General features: G+C 34.1%; 1 protein-coding gene and 1 long non-coding RNA gene across 2 annotated transcripts in view; both read right to left on the bottom strand.

Moving 5' to 3' along the window:
• The window catches only part of LOC146887166 (uncharacterized), a 66,995-nt gene extending 48,092 nt beyond the window's left edge, over window positions 1–18,903 (bottom strand). Inside the window, exons 1-2 of the long non-coding RNA XR_014994289.1 lie at window positions 18,722–18,903; window positions 18,542–18,612 (exon numbers count right to left, since the gene is read on the bottom strand). This is a non-coding gene — a long non-coding RNA (uncharacterized LOC146887166). The remainder of the gene's footprint in view (window positions 1–18,541; window positions 18,613–18,721) is intronic.
• On the bottom strand, window positions 1,798–3,951 carry LOC114182714 (uncharacterized). The gene is made up of 2 exons (XM_085672268.1): window positions 2,219–3,951; window positions 1,798–2,073 (listed from the first exon to the last, which is right to left on the bottom strand). The coding sequence occupies exon 1, from the start codon at window positions 3,865–3,867 to the stop codon at window positions 2,230–2,232; it is 1,638 nt and encodes a 545-aa protein (XP_085528394.1). The 5' UTR covers window positions 3,868–3,951; the 3' UTR covers window positions 1,798–2,073; window positions 2,219–2,229.
• Window positions 18,904–25,325: the final 6,422 nt, after the last annotated feature.

Below are 25,325 nucleotides of genomic sequence, written 5' to 3'. Positions count from 1 at the left end.
TTGATTGTCAAGTTATATATATGTTGATACTTTAATCTTTAACTATAATCTTTATAGTAAATTACTCAAGTAACCGTCTTATAAACAATTTTTTCTAAATTAGCATGAAAAAAATGTATAGTTTTTTTTATTTATATTTTGTTGAATAGCATGACAGAAAATTTGTAATATTAGTCATGCTTTCTTAGACTAATGGATACTTTCTTGGAAATAATTCTTCATATATTGGTGGTGAGCATGATCAAAACATTGATTCTTGATTTTACTATCATTGTCATCTCATGGGTTACTTAAAAATTTATTTAAATATTTGAATAATAAAAAAAATAAATAAATAATTTTTTTAGGTGGGTTGGTGAGCCGACCCACTTAACCCACCAACCCGTGGTGGGTTGAGCCGGGTTACAAAATTTCTAGCTCACCAGAAAGTGAGCCGGGTTGGGTTCACTCATTTTGAACCCGGCTCGTGGTGAGCCAACCCGTGTGAGCCGGGTTGGCTCACTTTGACATGTCTATCACCACTAAATAATAATTACAATACTTAATAATAATAATTATTATAATATTAATAATAATAGTTAAATATAAAACATTTCAAGAATAATATTATTGAAAAATAATACAACATCTATTTATTTTATTATAATATAATATTTAAATTAAAACCATTTTCAACCATTGACATTGTATTTTAACTTAGTTATACCTATTAACTTCTTTTATTGAAATACTAATCATCTGAATTCTATTTTAAATTAAATTCAACTAATAAAATTTTATTTTATAATAATTCAAATTATAGGGACAAAATTGTAATCTTACATCTTAATCTATTGAAAAAAATTTATGTTTATTATTATCTATCAAATCATTCATAAACTTTTATCAACTTTACCTTCAAATCTCTTCGTTTATCTCCTAAAACAAATAACATCACAGTACTTTCTTCATATTTTCTTCATCACCTCAAATTTATCCATTCACTCTCTCAAATCATCTCTTAATCCAAACACATCCTTAAAGATGAGTATGATATGTGTGATTAATTTCTTGAAACTAAAAGTCCGAAAACCACAAATTATTGTGTTACAAAATTACTTACCATCTTCCATTTAAAGGCATTTAAGCCATTATTAAGAAGGCTTAGCTTAATTTTCGCCTTCTGCCTACCAAAAATCGTACAATTCTGCTATGACCTAAAAGGGATTATTCCTCTACATTCAATATTTAATATCTACAGTTATTCCAGTTAAAACCAATGTTATAGAATTAGATGATTCTACATATTTTTTTTATACTTTCTCACTTCACTTAATAAATTTTTACAGTTATTTTATATTCACTATTTTACTTTTTAATTTATGTTTTTTTATAAACAATTTTTGTAATGAATAAAATACCTTTAAAATTACAATACACACTTGGTGTAAAACAACATTTTCTTGCACCTTACAATACTAAATAGCTTGTAATTAATTGGTGAATAATATATATATATATATATATATATATATATATATATATATATATATATATATATATATATATATATATATATATATATATATATATATATATATATATATATAATACAGTTTTAAGTTATTATGTTCGGCCTTTGTACTAATATGGAAATAATGTTAAGAAAAACGAGGCACGTGCATCATTTTTCTTCCACGTTTCTTTGCATGTGGAGCTTTATAAATCCTTTGAACATCATTTTAACGAAGAATATTTCGCTTCCATTGGCATTTCTCATACCAAATATACAGAAATCTAATTAATGGGAAGTCAAAGTCATAAACTTAGGGTATTTATTTGTTATATATATAATATAAGTTGGCATAATACAACATAGTGCATTGGCAGCAGTTAGAAAACCGCAACGCATGCAGGAGAAGGAGTAGACATGGATCAGATTTGAACTGTCCCTTAAATTTTAAAATATATAAAAAGATAAATACTTAAATATATAAAGAAAGTGAAACCAAATCAATGCTAGCTTCATAAAACGTGTTCCATTCTTCAGTAGATGTCCTTCCATCTCCTTTGTTTGGACACGTTCTTCATTTCCTGAAAAGTACACCACATGTACATGTGCATAAGCTTATATTATTAGTTTGTAATATGTAATTAACAAAATGAGAAAGTTACCACGTTACATATATGAATGCATCTTAAATTGATAAAGATTTATAGGGATTCATGGAAGCCCTACCAAATAACATTTTAGTCGTGGTGACGACGACGAGGGGGAGGTGGACTGTGATAGTATGGAGGTGGAGGTGACTTGTGGTAAACTCGGGGTGGTGGAGAATGGTATGGGTAGTGTGGTGGTGGAGGTGGCCTCTTATAGTATGGTGATGGAGGTGGTGGATATAGTTCATGATGGGGTGGGGGTGGTGGTGACTGGTAATCTCGTGGTGGAGGTGGCGGAGATGATTCCTTGAAGGGTGGTGGGGGTGGTGGGGACTTATAGTAATGTGAAGGAGGTGGAGGAGAGGAGTCCTTTGAGGGTGGTGGGGGTGGTGGGTTCTTATAATATGTTGAAGGTGGTGGAGGAGAGGAGTCCTTAGTGGGGGGAGGAGGAGAGGAGTCCTTTGGAGGTGGTGGAGGAGAAGAGGAGTTCTTGGGAGGTGGTGGTGGTGGTGGAGAGGAGTCCTTAGGAGGTGGTGGTGGAGGAGAGGAGTCCTTAAGGGGTGGTGGAGGAGGAGAGGAGTCCTTGGGAGGAGGTGGAGGAGGTGAGAAGTCCTTAGGAGGTGGTGGAGGAGGAGAGGAGTCCTTGAGAGGTGGTGGTGGAGAAGAGGAGTCCTTGGGAGGTGGTGGTGGAGGTGAGGAGTCCTTAGAGCGTGGAGGAGGAGGGGAGGAGTCCTTCAGAGGTGGTGGTGGAGGAGAGGAGTCCTTAGAGGGTGGTGGAGGAGGGGAGGAGTCCTTAGAGGGTGGTGGAGGAGGGGAGGAGTCCTTGGGAGGTGGTGGTGGAGGAGAGGAGTCCCTGGGGGGTGGTGGTGGAGGAGAGGAGTCCTTAGGGGGTGGTGGAGGAGGAGAGGAGTCCTTGGGAGGTGGTGGAGGAGGAGAGGAGTCCTTGGGAGGTGGTGGTGGAGGAGAGGATTCCTTGGGGGGTGGTGGAGGAGGAGATGAGTCTTTCAGAGGTGGTGGTGGAGGAGAGGAGTCCTTAGGGGGTGGTGGAGGAGGAGAGGAGTCCTTGGGAGGTGGTGGAGGAGGAGAGGAGTCCTTGGGAGGTGGTGGTGGTGGAGGAGAGGAGTCCTTAGGGGGTGGTGGAGGAGGAGAGGAGTCTTTGGGAGGTGGTGGTGGAGGAGAGGAGTCCTTGGGGGGTGGTGGAGGAGGAGAGGAGTCCTTGGGAGGTGGTGGTGGAGGAGAGAAGTTCCTAGGAGGTGGTGGCGGAGGCGGTGACTTATAGTACGGTGGTGGGGGTGGTGATTTATAGTATGGTGGTGGTGGAGGAGGAGAAGAGTCTTTGGGTGGTGGTGGGGGTGGGGGTGGTGAGTTATAGTGTGGTGGTGGTGGAGGTGGGGGTGGTGACCTTTGTGGCTTATTGGGAGGTGGTGGGGGTGGTGATCTGTGTGGCCTAGGAATTGGTGGGGGCGGTGGCCTATACTTGTGATGTGGAGGTGGAGGAGAACGACGATGATGGTGATCCCTATCATCCTTGTCATCCTTGTCATCTTTGTCATCCCTGTCATCTTTGTCATCCCTATCATCTTCGTCATCCCTGTCATCTCTGTCATCCCTATCATCCCTATCATCCCTGTCATCCCTATCATCCCTGTCATCCCTATTAGTTGCCAAGGTGAGAGAGCTCATTGTTAAGAGAAGAGTGAGAATGACCAAGGTAAATAGTGATTTCATTTTCTCCCAAACTTATTCCTATTGCCAAAGGCTTTTTGATTGTGCTACTACAAAAGCTTATGTCTCCCTTATATAGTTGTCCGATGCATCATCTTCCAATACTCTATTGCTACTATGTATATACAATTGAAAAATGATTCTTTGACAAATATTTTGTTGACAAATTTAATAAAGTTGACAAAGTTATTAAATATAATTTTTTTATTAAAGTTATAAAATAAAATAATAAAACTTTAGAGTTTTTTTTTTACCAAAAATGATTGTTTGTCAAAGTTTATTAAATAAAAATTTGTGAAATTTTTTACCAAAAATGATTGTTTGTCAAAGTTTATTAAATAAAAATTTGTGAAACTATCATTTCTCATATAAATTTACTCTTTCGCAGTTAAAATATCTACAAAATACCAATTTAAAACTCTTAGTTAATAAACTAAATAATATATTACACTGACAAACCCTTTTATGTGTTTTCACGTTGCACTTAACAGGTTTCTTATTCTTTCCATAATCTCTCTTAAGGTACAGTGAATTTTATCAAGCAAATTAAACAGATTTAGTGTAACTAAATAACACATGTTAGTGTATTATTTGTTTAACATAATTAAAGGAATTACATACGAAAAAGAAAAGAGAGAGATTGCAAGAAATGTGGAGAAAACACAGAAATATCAATATAACTTACTCTAAACTAAAAAGTACGATGATATTTTTTATTTATAAATAGTTTTGAAACTAAATTTCATGCTTAGTTAAATATATTTAATATCAAATTTTTTTTATATTATAGTGTAACATCCCAAAAATTACAAATATTGATTAGATAACTTTTAATATAATTTTTAAGACGGCTAATAAATGTACATAATATATATATATATATATATATATATATATATATATATATATATATATATATATATATATATATATATATATATATATATATATATATATATATATATATATATATATATATATATATATATATATATAATTTAAAGATAATGTATTACATTATCATGGTATGTACAACTTCTCTGGATTGACAAAATAAGCACAAAGTATAATTATCAACCCCTAACTAAATGAATTAAAAAGTTAATTACGCATGCAAATATGATATCTAATATTTGTAGATTTAATTTATATATGATTGTCGAAAGTCTTATATTAATTATAAATAAAATTAATTTATAGTGTATAAGTAGATATAAACATCATCTTAAATTAGTTTTGAGATTTAATTAAATTTAAAATTCACTTTTTAATATAATATCTATATTTCCTCAATGTTTTCTAGTCAAATTTGTCCTTTTTTGTAACAAATGTATTAAAAATCTTCGTGAGTTATTGAGATAAGTTAATAATTTTGATTGAAAAATAGTGTAAATAGATTTTATCCCTGTAGATGGTAAAATATGTGTAAAATGTGAGGTAGACTGGTTATAGTAGTTTCTTGCTTGGACCAATGTAAAATGATAGCCAGTTAATAGGCAGTAAATTAATAGTAAAGTTGACATTAACCTTTTTCTTTAAAGAAAATAAACCAACGTTAATGAATTTTATAGATATTTAGTCAAATTGAATAATAAGTATTCCTAAATTTAATATATGTACATATTATTCTTTAATTTAATTTTTAATTATTATTTAAAATAAATTACTAATAATTATTTAAAACTTAGTTAAATTATTTTAGGTTATTCTTCCACACACATAATCACTATTAAGAGTGACAAATGAACTCTTCTTTACGAGAAATGTCCAAACTCATTTGAATTTTAATAGAAAATTTTTGTATAATCAACAAGCAAGAAACACACTCAACAATTTACAATATAATAACGAACCTAAAAACACACAATCGATAATTTTTTAAATCATTTTAAGCATTTGTTGATTGCATTTTGATCTCATAAAATGTTTGTATACTTCTCTTTTCATGATTGCAAAAATTCTTGCAAAGATTGAGATTTATACTCCTTTATAGTGATTTAAAAACGCAATAATAAAATAAATATTGACATGTATAATCGATTATATTATTTTATAATTGATTATTTCAACATAATTTTAAAAATATACATTAATATATATCTGAAATAAACGATCATTACATCATTTAATTGATTAAGCATGTTTCCCATTATATGTAAAATCTAATTTAATTGATTATAAGCTATGATGCACAGATACGATACGTGTATCGGATATGACACGTATCTGATACGTCGATACGTTTATTTTTAAAATAATAGGATACGATACGTGATAGATATGTGATATATGAATAATGAAAAATATATAATAATTCTTACAAACATAATAAATATATGATTGTTAATGTGGGAATCCAAATTTTCTAATTAGAGACCAATTATTTTGGTAGTCAAAACCTTGTAGCTAATATTAGTGACCAATTTAAAAGTCAATTTATTATTGAAACTATTTTAATTATCAATTTAGAGACCGATTATAATTTTTTGGAACTATTTTAGTTGTCAATTTAGTCACTATATAGTGACTAATTACTTTTTGTCATTAAAATTGGTCACTATTCAAATATTTTATTATAGTGTACTACTACTTTATAAATTAGATACTTTATTGATAAGTATCGTTAGAGTATCGTAAAGTATCGGACACAATACGTGTCGGATACAGATACGTGACCACCCAAATTGAAGTATCCGTGCGTCATAGATTATAAAAAAAAACAAAATCGATTATATAATTAAAAATATTAAAACTGAGAAGCGCTATATTTTAAATCAACTATTTTCCTGCATAATCGATTATTATTGGGCTTATAACTTTCTAAAAAATAATTTAACCGATTATGTAATTGATTAAAAATGCCAAAATTTTATTTTTAATTTTAATAAATAAATAAAAATGATAAAGTTGATAGGGTAACCAAGAATTTGCATAAATTTAAATAATTTATTTTACAGTTAGTTTTATTGGTCCAATCTTCATTTGATGTAATTGAGACTATCAAAGAAACATACAACCTAACAAAGGTGTAGAAAAACTAAACTAAACCTAACTAAAAAATGTAGGGTAAAACTTTTTTTAGGTAAGTGAAACTTGTTTACATCAAACTATTTACAATGTATGAAACGTGTCTCATAGTAATAATAAGAGAACTTTGAAAGAGATAGGTTGGTTACCAGCCATTAATGCACTTATTGAAATGTTTTACATATATTACGTAAACGAACATCGGTATTGTTTTGTATTTCAATTTTTTATTTTAAGTCAAAACCAATTGATTTTTTTAAAGAAAAAAAAAATCAAATTTACTTCGAACCTTACCTAGTTCAAGACGTATATTAGTGAGAGTTTTTCTGTCAGTAAATTTTTTAACTTTGATAATTTATATTATTTAATTGAACAACAGTTCTTTGATCAATAGTAATTATCAATACGAGTTCCTATTTATATACAAATATTATTATAACTAGTTTACATGACTCACAAACATTATTTACTAAAACCTCACTCCAAGGACTTCTCTCTAATACAATTAAATTATCTAAAAATCTTAACAAAGTTTTACTAAATCAATCATCACGTTAATAAACTTATTTGATAATCGATAAACTTTGGTTAATAATTAGCTTTTATTTTAATATTATTTTATAAAAACTTTATGAATTGTTTTTCCATAGATATAATTGGGTGAAATGCTTATTAATATTAGATGATTTTTTTACCATTAAAACTTGTCAAAAATTATTTCCACTAAAAGAGTTTTAAATAAAATAGACTGTGTATTGCATATATTTATATATTTATCTATTTATTCATTAACATCTTACCAATGACTTTTTGGTAAAAGTTGAACACTAGAATACCCTTACAAAACTGAAAAACCAAAAAACTAGAGTTTGATAGTTTTGGCAATAAAAATATTTTCTGGTCATTTTTATAATCAATTAATTAATATAACTAAACATCAACGAAATGATTTTTTATAATACAGTGTCTACAAAATATATTTTAAAATATCTAAATTAAAAAATATATATTATGAATATATTCTTAAATTAATATAAAATGTAATGATATTGTTATAGTATTATCTACATATTTATTCTTTTATGTCATGTTTTGGTTTCAGAATATATATTATTAACTTAAAATTATTGGATCTATTAAATTTATTTGACATATTATCAACGACCATTATAAGATTTAAGTCTTCAGCAATGTATTATATTAATTCAATCCTTTTTGAATTTGATTAAAAGGATATTTGCAAAATTCAACTCTATGAGATTCATGAAATTTATTTTAAAATTAATATTTTTTTTTCATTGATGTGTTTAAGTTTTGAAATATCTGCAACTAATTATAACAAAAAATTTAGTTATTTTTATAAGTTTATTGAAAAATAATTTTAATATATATTTTACGAAAAAACGATTTACGTAAGAAAAATGTTGTATATGATGTTGAAAGAGAAAAAAAAAATAACAAACGAAAAATAATCACAATCTACAAATTTGATAATGCACGAAAAATAACTTATTATTTTCAGAAAAAGTGTACTACATTTCAGTTTATATCTCGGATAGTTTTTTTTTTTTCTCTGAAAACAATTAAAATGGATGAAAACATTTTTTTTTACTAAAGATGCTATAATTTGGACAGTTAATTATTAGGTGTAATCGTTTTTATTTGTCCCAACGCAAATTATTTATTTATTTTTTGCTAAATTCATTCAATGCTCCACATTATAGTTTAATTTAATGTGCAATTTATTGCGATTATTACTTATCATAAAGTTAGGTTGTAAAAGATTATTTAAAATGGAAAATAGAAATGTATATTGGAATATGTATAATGGTGACCTTTTATTTATCATATCTTAATTTTAAATTATATATTATTATATACTTAAAATTAGCAAACAAACTTGTATCGTAAATATTATTAATGTAAATTATTTCATTCTCGACATATAGTAATATACTGCAATTTTTTTAAGCAAAAATATTTAATGGGTTAAATATGTTTTTTTTTCTTAACTTAAAATTAGTATTAGTCTCTTTTCAACATTTTGGATCAGTTTAATCTTCTAATTTTATAAACACATAGATTTAATATTTTAATAAAATTTGTTAAGTTTATTTGAAGTTTCAAACGTGTTTCTTATAATATTTGAGTTATTTACATAATTTGACACATCTCCATTTCAATGTTAGCTGATAAATTGTTTATATTGTTTGACACATTTTCGCTTCAACGTTAGTTGAAAAATAAATTTGAAACGTCAAATAAATTTAACAACATTTGATTAAAATGACTAAAATTACACATTTACAAAATTAGGAGACTAAATAGGACTAAAATTTTAAAAAAGAATTAAATTCTAATTTTCACTTATTTAAAATTAAAAGAATAAAAATATATTTAACTCATATTTAATATACATTCATTTGTCAAATAAAGTGAAGGATGCCATAGTTAGGTAACAACTTACCCGATTTTCAAAGTTTCCTATAGAATGACAACCCAACAAAGAGGCAAAGTCCCACAAATGAAAAATTCTTATGGCGAAGACCGAAACAGTTAAATTATGTTGGTGATTTTTTCTACAAAGTAAATAAGGGTAAAATTGACATTACCAACTCTTAACTATTTATTTTTCATCACCATTTGCATCAACATTGGCCTAAACATGAAACATGATCAAAAGTACCTCACTTTTTACTCTTGTTCTATATTCCACTTTCCTTATCGTACATTTACAAGGACAAAGTTTTTCGGTACTGCTTTTCAATCAAAATTTTAAATTAATATCAGTATAGTTCATGATGTTTTTTAATGTACACATTACCAAAAAAAAGTTGAATTCAAATTAAAAAAACGTATTAACCACACATATCTGAGGTGTTTATTAAATTATTCATCACAATTATTATTTTTCTCCTTGCTTTTATTCTGGTACTATTGAATTTTGTATTTTACTGTCTAACAGTAGAATCACATTAGTACACAGACACTCCATTTTCTGTATCATTGTTTGTTAACTACAAAAAAAAATCAAAAGTCTGAATTTATTAATGTTTTATAGTTGATTTTGTCGACAAATCAGAAAATTCGTCGGTAAATATCAATAATTTTTTATTAATAAATATTATGATTTTTTTTCTATCCTTCATTTTCATTTTCTATTATTGTTCTTCATTACTGTCGTCCAAACTTGTTGTTGTCACCATTCACCACACTTTTGACTCTTTTTCTTCTCTTCCTTCTCCACTTCTTTTTCATCCTCTTACTATTGTTAAGATCATTATACTTAAGCATGAAATGAATTTGTTGCATAATATTCATCATACTGCAATACAATGGTATTGAGGTTATGGTTTTCCATTTTCATCCTTTAGTCATTTGAGTGTAATATGTAAGGCCCCATTTTCATATTCTACCCTAAAGTTGATGGGCTGCCCTTGTGAGTGGGCCTAAGGCCGGCCCAATGTATAAAATTCTTAGGTCTGCCCTAAACCTAGAGTTCCTTGCCATTTTCAGAAAAGTTTTGCCTTGCCTTGAGCTGCAGCCGCCACCCCCTTTCCGCTAGAGTTTCCGTTCGACTGTCACGTAAGCTAAAGGGGCTTCTACTCCATGTAAGTGCCTTCCCCAGCCGTACTGATTCACATTTCGCTACCTTGTTTCATATTTCCAGTTAACAAGCCTCTGTTGACTCAGTTTCCTTGATTCTTTTCGCTGTCCAGCCAGTTCTGCGAGCCATCTTTGAGTTGGTGCATCTCGGGGTCCCGTATCAGAGCGTTTTGCTAGCTTGAATCCCAGGTACGGGAAGTTAGAGCTCTTGTTTGCCAATAGTTTTGATCTGTAACGGTGTGGACTTCTGTTTGTATGATTTTATCCTTCGTTTTGATGTATGAGAATGCTCTATATGATGGTGTGGTTCGTTTTCATGGCTGTTGCAGTGAAGAACAGTGGCGAGACCTGTTAATCTCACCCAAGCGAGTCCATCTCGCCTAGGCGAGATGAAACAGGGAGCTCGCCGAAGTTTTTTACGCGAAATGTCGCCCGGGCGGCTCGCTCAATTTTTGAGCGAGCAGGCAACTCGCCCAAGCGAGAGGGATCTCGCTTAAGCGAGATCCCGTGTTGCCATGCCCTTGTTTTCTTTGTACTCTCGCCTAGGCGAGAGGGAGGCTCGCCTGAGCGAGCACGTCTCGCCTGAGCGAGACCCCTCAGCCTGAGCGAGATGCTGGGCGAGGCTGTGCTATAATTTGGACGTTTGATGTTTCCCGAGTGATCTGTTTTGATTAGGGTATGATTGTGTGATGATTGACATGTATATAAAGAGTATTTTGTATGTTTGGCATGATTCATGAATTGTGGATGAATGGGTTGGTATGAGACTTAGCATGTGAAATAAATGAGTGGTTTGGGACTAAAGGAACATGGTATTATCATGAGATGAGACCCCAGACCCATCGGGGCGGTGATGATCAGAGGTACGGACTTGAGAGGTGATGCATATGAGGAATTAATTTCAAGGGTTGATATGGGATTGGAAAACATGATTTAATAATCTCTTTTGTTGATTTATGAATGTTGGTCCGTGTCAGCGTATAATTCCTTGGGGTCTCTAGGTGAGACCTCCGGGGTTGCGCTTCAGTGGTCGGGACGTAATTCCATGGCCCCTGTTAGTGGGTGTTCATGGTGGTGCCCCATCTGTATAACTAGGTAAGGATTCAAGGTAAGGTTGCATCCTGACGCTCCGAGGAGTCAATTAGTCTCACTTAGAGCGGACTGACTCTTGTGGTGGGAGTAGCAGGAGGCCTGAAACTCACTAAGGGCTAACCTTGTGGTGGGAGAGATTTGATTCATTATAACACTGGTATTACAAAGCTCAGGGATCGAGCAGCTCAGGTTCGAGCAGAGGTACCCACACAAGTGCAAGCATCCGCTGAATCCGACCAAGTTATACGTATCCGGATGAGTCGAGTCGAGTCGTAGTGTATTGGATGAAGAGTCATAACATGTTTGGTTGCTATGTGGATATGAGAGGATGAAAATATGTTTGACTGCATGATTTATGTTGTTAGCTCTAGCTTACCCGTTTTGTTGTATGTTTGTGTTGTATGTGGCCGTTTTTCCTTGCGATGATCATCAACTTGGTTGATGGGAGCAGCTGGGCGAGGTTTTCAGGGTCAACAAGCGAATGGTGATTCCGCTGCTTAGCCATCTGGGCTGGAGTTTCCTTATGTTTATTTAGGGCCATGGCCCATGTATTTCTTTCCGTATTTCTACGCTACATTTTACGCTGTATTCGTTTTTAGCTATCCTGTTTTTGTTGGCATCGTGGTGTGCCTAGTTTTGTAGGGGTTGTGTTAGGGACCTCAAGACTATTCTGCAGTACTATTATCGCGTGACGTTTTCTTTAATTACGCATTAAATTAAATGGGACGTTACATAATAGTTGTGAATCATTATTAGTAAGCAAAGTGTAAAATTATGTGTTATGATATAAATGCGAAAGTCAATGTAATTTGAGGGTGAATCAATGCGAAGGTAGCTTCAAAGGTTTCTAGAGCATTGTCATTGATAGGTTATATAGGTGAAAGGAGCTTGGAAGTCAATGTGATTGTGTTATTCACGTGGGTTTCATATCACAATAATAACGATAAAGAAAAAAAAATATATTGAATGGACATTAATGGTCCTGCACTAAATTAGAGGTAGATGGAATATTATGATATTACAAAGAGAATTTTGAGTTAAATCCTTAGCAAACTCCAACGTGCAACCACGAAACTAATGACCAAAAGAAAAGCTAATAAGGTAATATAAGTTTGTTATATTACTTAATAAATTAAAGATGTTTTAATAATTTAAAATTATATATATATATATATATATATATATATATATATATATATATATATATATATATATATATATATATATATATATATATATATATATATATGACAACAAGAATAATTATGGAGACAAATAGGAGGACAAATAGGAGGACAAGTACAAGAAATAAGGACGAATAGACATATACTTTTTCATTTTGGTTTTCATTTTCAATTTAAAAATTTGAACATTATTTATATGTGTACTTAGTCGAACTTAAAATTTTTTATCAAGATGAAAACAACTTATGGATTTTTAGTCATGGATAATCTTTTAGTAAAATTGAAATTTTGACGAATTTTTTCTATTATCGATGGTTTGTATTCGTCAATAATACATGATTTTTGTATAATGATAATATTTAAAAATTAGACCAATTTACCAAAAAAATTTTAAATATTTTAAATAGTAAATTCGGAAAAAGAAATATGATTATTTGTGTACTCTTAATTAAAAATTTAAGTAAATAAATCTGTGTAAAAATTATCTATTTATATCTCATTTTTTCATATTAAATATAAAAAAATTTTTTACAAATCATATATCAAATATTTGTGAAACACTTACATGCAAATAAATAGGTTTTTTTTCTATAATTGTTTTAATGAAATTTAAAAAGTGAAAAAATAGTGAAAAGAAAAGAAAGATGGTTTCCTTTCAATAAGAAAAATATATAGAAAACTTTCAAAAATGTAATATTATTAATGTATTAATAAAAATTTAATTTGCTCCTACAAAAACATTTCATAAGAAGCTCTTCTCCTTTTGCGATACTCAAGCCTAAATGCTACCCAAAATCCATAAGAGATTTTCTGTGTTCGATTTCGATTTAAAGATTGAACTCACTCTCCAAAAGCTTTTCTACTTTCCTTAATCGTTGAAATCACACCTAGCCATATTATCTCACATGTTTCTACGTATTAATTTAAATGTAATGTTGTGATGTCTTGATTTGTAACTATTTTATATTTTGTCATGTAATACTCTTAATACAGTTCATATTTAAATTTGATTTTTTTTTTGTTTGGATATAATTTAATTTAACAAACAATTAAAATATATATGAAGTATACCAAATTTATTCTTAATTATATTTTATCGGAAGCAAGTAAACATGCAAAAGCTGTAATTACTGGACGAGTGCGGTTTATGACAACTTAATAGTAGGTCTGATATGCTACATTGTAATATTCAAGTTTCTTTTTAACATATTACGTTATTTCAACTACATTTTTTAATTTGATTAGTAGTATATTCGTAAAATTCAACTTTCCGGATACCATGCTTAAGTAATAAACTTAAATAAGGTTATAAATGCGCTATTTTTTTTTTATTTCATTAAATATTAATTGAATATTATTAGCATTATTAACTCTAATTGTTAGGCGTATTCATTTTCCACTTGTCGCAACCAAATTATCTTTCTCATTTGTTAAATCCATTAAATGCTCCAAAAGGTAATAGTTTGCAAAATATACATTTAAATAAATTTAATTTTGTTAAAAATATAAATTATAATAAAAATACCATTGTAAATTTATATAAAAATTAAATCTGATATAGGGATAAAATTGATTCAGTTTTAAAAAAATTGGGATCAAATTGAGACAAAATAATAAATAGAGGGACTATATTGAGACTTTTCACATCCAATATTGACACGTGGCACTGCCACTGCCACATCACACTATCTCTGCCACGTGTCACAATGTCAGATTGACATGTGGCAATTTTAATTTTTTTTTTAAAAATTATAAAAAAAAAATAAAAATTATAAAAAAATTATAAAAAAAATTATAAAAAATTAAAAAAAGTCAAAAAAACCACGTGCTGACACGTGGCACATAATTAGCACCGTTACTGGTCAACTAACGGAAAGGAACCAATTGCAACGAATTTTCAAAAATAGGGACTCAATTGAGTCAAATAAAAATGGGGGACCTACTTGAGATTTCGTTAAAAAATGGGGAGCTATGAAATGATTTAACCTAAACTTAAATAAGGTTATAAATGCGCTATTTTTTTTTTATTTCATTAAATATTAATTGAATATTATTAGCATTATTAACTCTAATTGTTAGGCGTATTCATTTTCCACTTGTCGCAACCAAATTATCTTTCTCATTTGTTAAATCCATTTAATGCTCCAAAGGTAATAGTTTGCAGATTGTTCAAATTAAAATAAACTAACAAATGGTTATATTTCAATTATTGGGTATATTATTTATTAAAAAATAAAAATTTGAAAAGGAAAAAAAATCAATATATATATATATATATATATATATATATATATATATATATATATATTACTAATTTACGTTTATCTATATATAGTTATACACAAATCCTTATTATTGTTCATAATATTGACTTTTAATATTTTTATTATAGTATATACAGTTTGTTATCATCTTTTAATTTTAAAATATTAAATATTTAATTATGATGGTATAATGATTGTCCTTTATTTAAAAATATAATTTTTATTAATTATACCGTTTGATTTAATTAGATTGATTTGCGACTATTTTTACAATATCACAATTATCACTAGAACAATAATACGCTCCTCTGAGTGGAGTTTTTATAACATTTAATAATATGGGAATCCAAATAAAGTGAAAAATGTCATAGTTAGGTAACAATAAAGTTTGCTATTGTAAACGAATAAAAAGGCAAAGTTTCACAATTAAAAACACATACTATCGACTATTTAATAAGAAAATTTGTAAACATCGATCAATTTTAGTGGCCAGTAATTTTTATTAACTACAGTGACCAATTTAGATATCAATTTATAAAGCTAAAAATTATTGATTACTAAAATAGTTATTATTATACATAAAAAATTATAATCGGTCACTAAATTAGTCTTTAAAATTAGCTATCATAGTTTTGGATAACAAAGAAAATTGGTCACTAAAAATTAGTTACCTAGTTTTTTGTTACCAAAATGAATTAGGTTCTAAATTAATCTTCTATTAACTAATGACTAATTTAATGACCAATTATAATTTTTTGTTTATAATAGTAACTAATAATTTTTAATTTTATAAATTGGTATTTAAATTGATTATTATAGTAATTAGTTATTTTTTATTTTTAAAATTAATTTCTAATTAAAAATTTGTTTGTATTGATATTTATAGCTCTCAAAATATAAAACTAAAGCTTTTGGTGTTGTTTACATCAAAGGTTAATGTCAACATTACTATTTACTACCTATTAACCGGCTATTTTTCTATATTGGTCCAAACACGAACTACTATAATAAATGTGTACCTCACATTTTGCAAATATTTTATACACGTCCTATCATACATATGGAAATATGTATTACAATTATTTTTCAATAAAACTAGAAATTTAATTATATATACATAAACATTTGTACAAGAGGACGTTTACAAATATTTATAGGTAAGTACTTATATAGTAAAATCTTGATAATTGTAATATTAGGTTTTTAATGTTAGAGTTATGATGATAAATTAAATGGAAAATGAATATATCTTTTAATATTTGTAAATAAATTTAAGATTATTTATTTTTCATGTATTTTAAAATGTTAATCCTCTAATACGTATATATCTTGTGTTCTTTTCTAAAATTCAAGATTAGTCGTGCATCACTTTTATGATAAAGTTTTATTTGTTAGCAGGAAGTAGTGCCGGAAATGTGGACGAAATAATAATACATGAAAAGGGAACATAACATTGAGGGGAGAATGGTTCGAGTGGAAAAATTTTCATATAACTAAACTCATAATAGAATTATCAGCAAATATATCAAGAAGGTAAGGTCAAGATACTTAGTGTGGAAAAGATACAAGTATGAAAAATATACAGTAAAATATGTACATAAAATTTTCTACAATAATATTAGTGGGAAATATAATGATTTTTTTTTTCTTTAAATTGGAAGACAAAAGCAATACCATGTGCAATACACTTGGAAACTAGTGTATAAGCCCAAAAACATGCATTCATGGTATACAATAATAACACGAGTTTGAAGAATCATATATCAAATCTTAAAATACTTTAGATTTTGGATATAGCAATGGAGAACTTCTTTAGATGTTAAATTAGACTTTGGTTAGGATGATAAAATACATGTATACGTGAAGTATAACGTCTCATTTAATTATTAAGCAAAATTAAAGGAAAACGTCACACAATATAAGTACAGTAGCGTAGTCCTGGGGTCTTTAACACCACCCCGACAAAACTCGGACACACCATAATGCCAAAGGAAAGTTGAATACGAATACAACATAGAGTGTAGCGTAGAAATACAAAAAGAGATACATGGGCCACAGCCCTAAATAAAACACAAGGAAAACTCCAGCCCAGATGGCTAAGCAGCGGAATCACCATTCGCTTGTTGACCATGAGAACCTCGCCCATCTGCTCCCATCAACCAAGTTGATGATCATCGCAAGGAAAACAGCCACATACAACACAACCATGCAACGAAACGGGTAAGCTAGAGCCAACAACATATTCATCATGCAATCAAATATATTTTCATCATCTCATATCCACATAGCAACCAGACATGTTATGACTCTTCATTCAATACACTACGACTCGACTCGACTCATCCGGATACGTATAACTTAGTCGGATTCAGCGGACGCTCGCACTTGTGGTGAATACCCCTGCTCGACTCTGAGCTGCTCATCTCCGAGCTATGTGTTACAAGTGTTACGATGAATCAAATCTCTCTCACCACAAGGTTAGCCCTTAATGAATTTCAGGCCTCCTGCTACTCTCACCACAGGAGTCAGTCTGCTCTAAGTGAGATTAATTGGCACCTTAGAGTGTCAGGATGCAGTCCTTACCTTGAATCCTTACCCAGTTATACAGATGGGGCACCACCATGGGCACCCACTAACAGGGGCCATGGAATTACGTCCCGACCATTGGAGCGCGACCCCATAGGTCTCACCTAGAGACCCCAAGGAATTACACGCTGACACGGACCAACATTCATAAAACAACATTAAGAGAACATCAAAAAGCATGTTTACAATTCCATACTCATCCATGAGATTTATTCCTCATACGCATCACCTTTTGAATCCATACCTCTGATCATCACCGTCCCATGAGTCTAGGGTCTCATCTCATGTCAATACCATGTCCCTTTAATCTCAAACCACACATTCATTTCACATGCTAAGTCTCATACCAACCCATTCATCCACAATTCATGAATCATGCCAAAAATATACTTCATGCTCCATTATATACATATTCATCATCACACAATCATACTCAACCAACATGGATCACTCGGGAACATCAAACATCCGAATCACAGCACTGTCTCGCCCAGCATCTCGCTCAGGCTGAGGGGTCTCGCTCAGGCGAGACATGCTCGCTCAGGCGAGCCTCCCCCTCGCCTAGGCGAGAGCACAAAAGCAGGAGCATGAGCAACGCGGGATCTCGCTTAAGCGAGATCCCTCTCGCCTGGGCGAGTTGCCTGCTCGCTCAAAAGTTGAGCGAGTCGCCTGGGCGACTTTTCATGCAGAGGCCCTAGGCTAGCTCCCTGTTTCATCTCGCCTAGGCGAGATTGACTCGCTTGGGCGAGATTAACAGGTCTCGCCACTGTTCCCCACTGTAACAGCCATGTATAACGAACCAACCAAGCATGCAAAGCATTTAATCACACCAAAACGAAGGATTTATTCATGCAATCAGTAACTCACTCAAGAACAGCCAAGACAACACCAAAAGACTGAAACCCTAACTTCCCGTACCTGGAAATCAAGTTAGCGGAACGCTCCAACACGCACACAGGAAACCAAACTGTCCTTAGGGTGGTCAGCAGCTGGAACGGACGGTAAAACAGAAGAAAGGAGGCGGGTTATTACTAAACCCTAACAATAACAGCAAACATAGACCATGAAAACAGAAGCATGAGTCAAGGGACGACTTACGTGAGTAGGACTGAGTTTGAGCTTGAAGGAGGGGGACCTTAGGGCAAACCCTAGCAGAGCTTTTCGTGAGAGGTAGTGAGGGATGGCGGCTGGTTTCTGAAAGAGTGAATGTGAGGTGGGATTAGGGCAACATAGCAGGGTTTATATACATTGGGCCAACCCTTAGGCCCACTTAGGGGCAGGAAAAATGGGGCCTTACATTCTCCCCAACAAGAAAATTTTCGTCCTCGAAAATTCATCGATGAGATAGGAAGGAGCTACGTTCTCCTTATCTCCTCTGGGAACCACTACTCAAACACGACATATACAACGACTCCCACACCTATAGTCATTGGAAACTTTGCCTCTGTGCTAAGCGATATGTGTCCAACTATGTAGATTAGATTAGTCACTACTCTCGAAGCACTCCAAATCCTCCAACCTTAAAATCCGAATGCTCCTCCATGCATGCCCCACTAACTTGTATCTAACATATTGACTCACTTTCTATATGTTCTCTGCTACCTCTTGTAGGTTTTTATCAACTTCTCAGATGACCTTAAGTCTCCAACCAAGGCACGCTCGTTATCACTTCACATCACCTTGTTCACTCCTTTATGCATCACTCCACTGACTTGATCACTCTTGAGTGTTGGCCTACTGCCACACCATCAACACTTTTGACCACTTTTATGTATATTGAGACTCCTACATCTTCTCATTTAAACCTTCAACTGCTTTCTTCACCATGTCGCATCAGCATCCTATCTTCATCTTTAATCCCCCTCTAACTTATAGGCAACATTCCACAAAACCTCAGAACCATAACTTCCATTGACTTCAAATTTCTAGTCTGGTTCGTACCACGTAACCCCACGGTACCCTCAAACTAAGATATTCCGATTTGGCTTTTCTCAACCTTGTTGAGAGGTTCACTAGTGCTAGTAAGATGACGAGACTAATGAAATCCCCTCACACATTCTCTTCCCAACCCAAACACTTATGGTTCTCAACCAACTCTCACTCTTACTTCATCAAATCAAGGATCTTCAATTCCCTTCTCTGGCAAAACATCTACTCTCACTTCCTCACTTCCAAGTTGGCACCCTAACTTGAAATCATAACTCAAACCATCCCCCTACTTCTCTTGCACAACTTTCTTTGAGAACCTTCATAATTCCAACTTTAACTGGTAACTGAACATCCTTAACTGATACTTATAAGAACGACACATTTGTTGTTCATAAGTAAGATAGTTCTTTCCACACACCTTTTACCCCTCATAAGTATCATTTGCCATCATCTCGCTGCGCTACTCTGATCACCACAAAAGGCCACTCATTTGTTTACTCGAAATGATGCCCCTTTCATGTCTGCCGTGACAAGGAATCAATCATCACCGAGAAACCTTCTTTCAAAACTTCTATGCAACTTGTAAAATCCTTTGGACTCACCTCTTTATAGTCTTAGTGTCTCACTTTCGCAACATTGCATCCACCCTTCCTAACTATGCGTCCTGTTAGGCACTTCATCCTTTGTCAATACCCTTTCTTGCACATTTTAAAGACTCTGTTCGCACTTGGATACTCGCTGTTAAACCTTGACGACACAGCTAACATGTTTGAGATTGCCTTACCTCCATCATGTTCTCCACTCTATACAACCATAGGTCTGAAAAGTCAATCCTCCCTTATCTAATGTTTTCCTTTGAACAATCTATTCCACCACTACCTTTCCTCTGATGTTCACCAAATTTGTTGTCATCCTTGTGGTCATACTTAGTATAAGCCACTACTTTTCCGACATCTCCTCCACCTCCGTATTTATTTCAGACTCGCTGTAGAAACCATTCCATTAGGGACTATTGTCTCAAGTTTCCTCTTCAGGCACCAATGCAAAGGGAAACTTTATCACACCAAGGTCAAAACTCTGGTACTTGTCCCACAGCACGTCTATAACTCCCCTTACCACTGAGATCCTCTTCGTCTACCATCCACTTTCCCTCGTCAGATGTCTTTGATTCACGTGAAGCTTTGTCCCCACTATTTAGCTTGGTCCATACCTCACACGCCACCATTGAATCATCTCTTTTTAATCCAAGAACACCACCTCATGGGTTGTCCAGCTCATCAGGGTGAGATTGAGAAAACAACTGATTCACCCTTGAGACTACGTCCCAACATCGCATAATTCAGATCGGATTTAAATTCAAATACTTTGATCACCCCGAAGGCACCATACCCTCGAGCGGGTCTCCACTTGGTCGCAATTTTGGCGAAACCATCGTCTCAACTTCAGTCCTTTCTTAAAGACAACCATCACTCATCTACCATACAGACGACATCAAGGAGTACACGATCCCAAGAAAATCGGCCCTTAGTCCAAGCATCTCTTCGTAAGGCACATCTCTGTATGAGATTTATTCGTGCTAACCACTTTAGCATCAACCATCGTAGACACCATGCCAACCACTCAGAACTTCCCTCTTTATTTCCCCCATCATTGTGTTATGACATCAGTTGGGTTGTCCTTCCATACGAGAATAACCCTTTAAAGGCTTGCCCCTTCTTCTAGTACGTGAAACCTTTCACTTTATACCCAGGGTCAGACGTCCTACTCGTGGGAACTATTTTCCCCTTGAAGCATCCCACTCACAAATTTGAAAATACCCATCATTACCTGCTGACTATTAATCCTGGTATGAATCCCTTATGCCATTTCTTCCTTATCCATCAATTGTTCCTTTCCCTACTTAGGAACTTCATCTTTCCTGACTGATCAGTAACCCTTATCCATCTCAGCCTCCCACTAGAGGTTTGCCATCTTTTTGCACTTCCCAGTTTCCTCCTCTCTTACCTTTCTTGTCGCTAAGCAATTCCTCCACTTTTAGCAACCTTAGGTTTGTCAATTGTTCCTCTTACACCTCTCCAAGAAGTACCAGATGTGACCATATGACTATATTCCTCCATCTAACACCGTATGCATTTTCATAACTCGGAACCTCACCATCGTCGGGGTGTAGAATCAGCTTGATTTCCTCAAACGATGTGGCACTTGCATGCACTGATACCCCTTAGTGTTATTCCCTTTCGATCCAACTCCTTTTAGAAAACTTGTAGTATCTATTTTTCGGAGAGTCTCTCCTTAAAGCTCCCTCTGACCAATCGTTATTTTGGGAATTCTAGCATATTCTCCAGTTCATTAGTCCAAGACATTACATCTCAATTCCCTTATCTCCGTAAACACTAGACACAAAGCACAGAGACGCAGCAAGACAAACTAGATCATACCAAGCAACAAATCTATCACTTATAGACAACGAACCCCTTTTTGTCTGTCGCCCCTATTTCCCCGAACCATCAGAATTAAGAAAGGAAAACAACCTTTAATCTAGTCATGAGTGTGCACCCTCATTACTCTATCAAGGCGTTTTCTGTTCCTAAACTTTTGGTTTCACTGACAAACTCGACTTGACATGGCTACTTACGCCCGCAAGGAACGACAAACCCACAACCTCAGGTCATCCTAAGGACGAACTGCTCTGATACCATAAATGTAACGTCCCATTTAATTATTAAGCGAAATTAAAGGAAAACGTCACACAATATAAGTACAGTAGTGTAGTCCTGGGGTCTTTAACACCACCCCGACAAAACTCGGGCACACCACAATGCCAAAGGAAAGCTGAATACGAATACAACATAGAGTGTAGCGTAGAAATACAGAAAGAGATACATGGGCCACAGTCCTAAATAAAACACAAGGAAAACTCCAGCCCAGATGGCTAAGCAGCAGAATCACCATTCGCTTGTTGACCATGAGAACCTCGCTCATCTGCTCCCATCAACCAAGTTGATGATCATCGCAAGGAAAACAGCCACATACAACACAACCATGCAACGAAACGGGTAAGCTAGAGCCAACAACATATTCATCATGCAATCAAATATATTTTCATCATCTCATATCCACATAGCAACCAGACATATTATGACTCTTCATTCAATACACTACGACTCGACTCGACTCATTTGGATACGTATAACTTAGTCGGATTCAGCGGACGCTCGCACTTGTGGTGAATACCCCTGCTCGACTCTGAGCTGCTCATCTCCGAGCTATGTGTTACAAGTGTTACGATGAATCAAATCTCTCTCACCACAAGGTTAGCCCTTAATGAATTTCAGGCCTCCTGCTACTCTCACCACAGGAGTCAGTCTGCTCTAAGTGAGATTAATTGGCACCTTAGAGTGTCAGGATGCAGTCCTTACCTTGAATCCTTACCCAGTTATACAGATGGGGCACCACCATGGGCACCCACTAACAGGGGCCATGGAATTACGTCCCGACCATTGGAGCGCGACCCCATAGGTCTCACCTAGAGACCCCAAGGAATTACACGCTGACACGGACCAACATTCATAAAACAACATTAAGAGAACATCAAAAAGCATGTTTACAATTCCATACTCATCCATGAGATTTATTCCTCATACGCATCACCTTTTGAATCCATACCTCTGATCATCACCGTCCCATGAGTCTAGGGTCTCATCTCATGTCAATACCATGTCCCTTTAATCTCAAACCACACATTCATTTCACATGCTAAGTCTCATACCAACCCATTCATCCACAATTCATGAATCATGCCAAAAATATACTTCATGCTCCATTATATACATATTCATCATCACACAATCATACTCAACCAACATGGATCACTCGGGAACATCAAACATCCGAATCACAGCACTGTCTCGCCCAGCATCTCGCTCAGGCTGAGGGGTCTCGCTCAGGCGAGACATGCTCGCTCAGGCGAGCCTCCCCCTCGCCTAGGCGAGAGCACAAAAGCAGGAGCATGAGCAACGCGGGATCTCGCTTAAGCGAGATCCCTCTCGCCTGGGCGAGTTGCCTGCTCGCTCAAAAGTTGAGCGAGTCGCCTGGGCGACTTTTCATGCAGAGGCCCTAGGCTAGCTCCCTGTTTCATCTCGCCTAGGCGAGATTGACTCGCTTGGGCGAGATTAACAGGTCTCGCCACTGTTCCCCACTGTAACAGCCATGTATAACGAACCAACCAAGCATGCAAAGCATTTAATCACACCAAAACGAAGGATTTATTCATGCAATCAGTAACTCACTCAAGAACAGCCAAGACAACACCAAAAGACTGAAACCCTAACTTCCCGTACCTGGAAATCAAGTTAGCGGAACGCTCCAACACGCACACAGGAAACCAAACTGTCCTTAGGGTGGTCAGCAGCTGGAACGGACGGTAAAACAGAAGAAAGGAGGCGGGTTATTACTAAACCCTAACAATAACAGCAAACATAGACCATGAAAACAGAAGCATGAGTCAAGGGACGACTTACGTGAGTAGGACTGAGTTTGAGCTTGAAGGAGGGGGACCTTAGGGCAAACCCTAGCAGAGCTTTTCGTGAGAGGTAGTGAGGGATGGCGGCTGGTTTCTGAAAGAGTGAATGTGAGGTGGGATTAGGGCAACATAGCAGGGTTTATATACATTGGGCCAACCCTTAGGCCCACTTAGGGGCAGGAAAAATGGGGCCTTACATTCTCCCCAACAAGAAAATTTTCGTCCTCGAAAATTCATCGATGAGATAGGAAGGAGCTACGTTCTCCTTATCTCCTCTGGGAACCACTACTCAAACACGACATATACAACGACTCCCACACCTATAGTCATTGGAAACTTTGCCTCTGTGCTAAGCGATATGTGTCCAACTATGTAGATTAGATTAGTCACTACTCTCGAAGCACTCCAAATCCTCCAACCTTAAAATCCGAATGCTCCTCCAAATCCTCCATGCATGCCCCACTTAGGGGCAGGAAAAATGGGGCCTTACATGAAGTGGGTCATTGGTAGCTATAACCTAATAACAACATAAGAGATTTTTTTTTTAAATGTTAGTTGTTAGTTTTTGTTAATGGAAACCCACAACCTCTCCCACTCATTCCTTTTAAGAGACCAAATCAATCTTATTTCTCCAAATTATTAGGAAGGAGATCGAATTCATGACTTTTCTTTCCCTTGCCTTCCATCTCCTACATAAGGGATAGATCCTACATTTCAAATATCTTTATGTGATATGATTAATAATATTACTTTAGGAATTTGAGGCATGTTTCTAACTTTAATAGAAGGCATGAGGATATAATTTTGTTTCGAGGATCAACAAATTGGGTAGCCATACGTAGATTACGTTGTAGTAAACAAAGCCTTTAACAATTGTTAATTTTTTTTTTAAATCGGGTTTACACATGTCATTAATAAATGTTGAGAATAATTCAAGTGTGAATCAAAGTCCCATATTGGATAGAAAAGACAAAATTAAACATTATATAGGAGGAAAGATTTATGAACCCGCATTACCTTAATGTTTTGGATTAAAAGTGGTATCGAATGTCTTACTTGTGTTAGACTACACACACACACACAAGTGGTGTCAAATGTTTTACGTGTGTTAGACTAATGTCACACACACACAAGTGGTGTCAAATGTCTTATGTGTGTTAGACTAACGTGACACAAAAAAAAGTGGTGTCAAATATCTTACATGTGTTAGACTAATGTGACACACACAGACACACACACACAAAACAAGTA

The sequence above is a fragment of the Vigna unguiculata genome, chromosome 4 (assembly GCF_037176805.1).
Source record: "Vigna unguiculata cultivar grain cowpea cultivar isolate G323 ecotype 2 chromosome 4, ASM3717680v1, whole genome shotgun sequence".
Lineage (NCBI taxonomy): Eukaryota > Viridiplantae > Streptophyta > Magnoliopsida > Fabales > Fabaceae > Vigna > Vigna unguiculata.
This window is presented reverse-complemented; position numbering and strand designations above follow the sequence as displayed.

Excerpts from the sequence above, each read along its gene's own strand:
- LOC114182714 (XM_085672268.1), bottom strand. The coding sequence starts at position 3,867 with ATGAAATCACTATTTACCTTGGTCATTCTCACTCTTCTCTTAACAATG.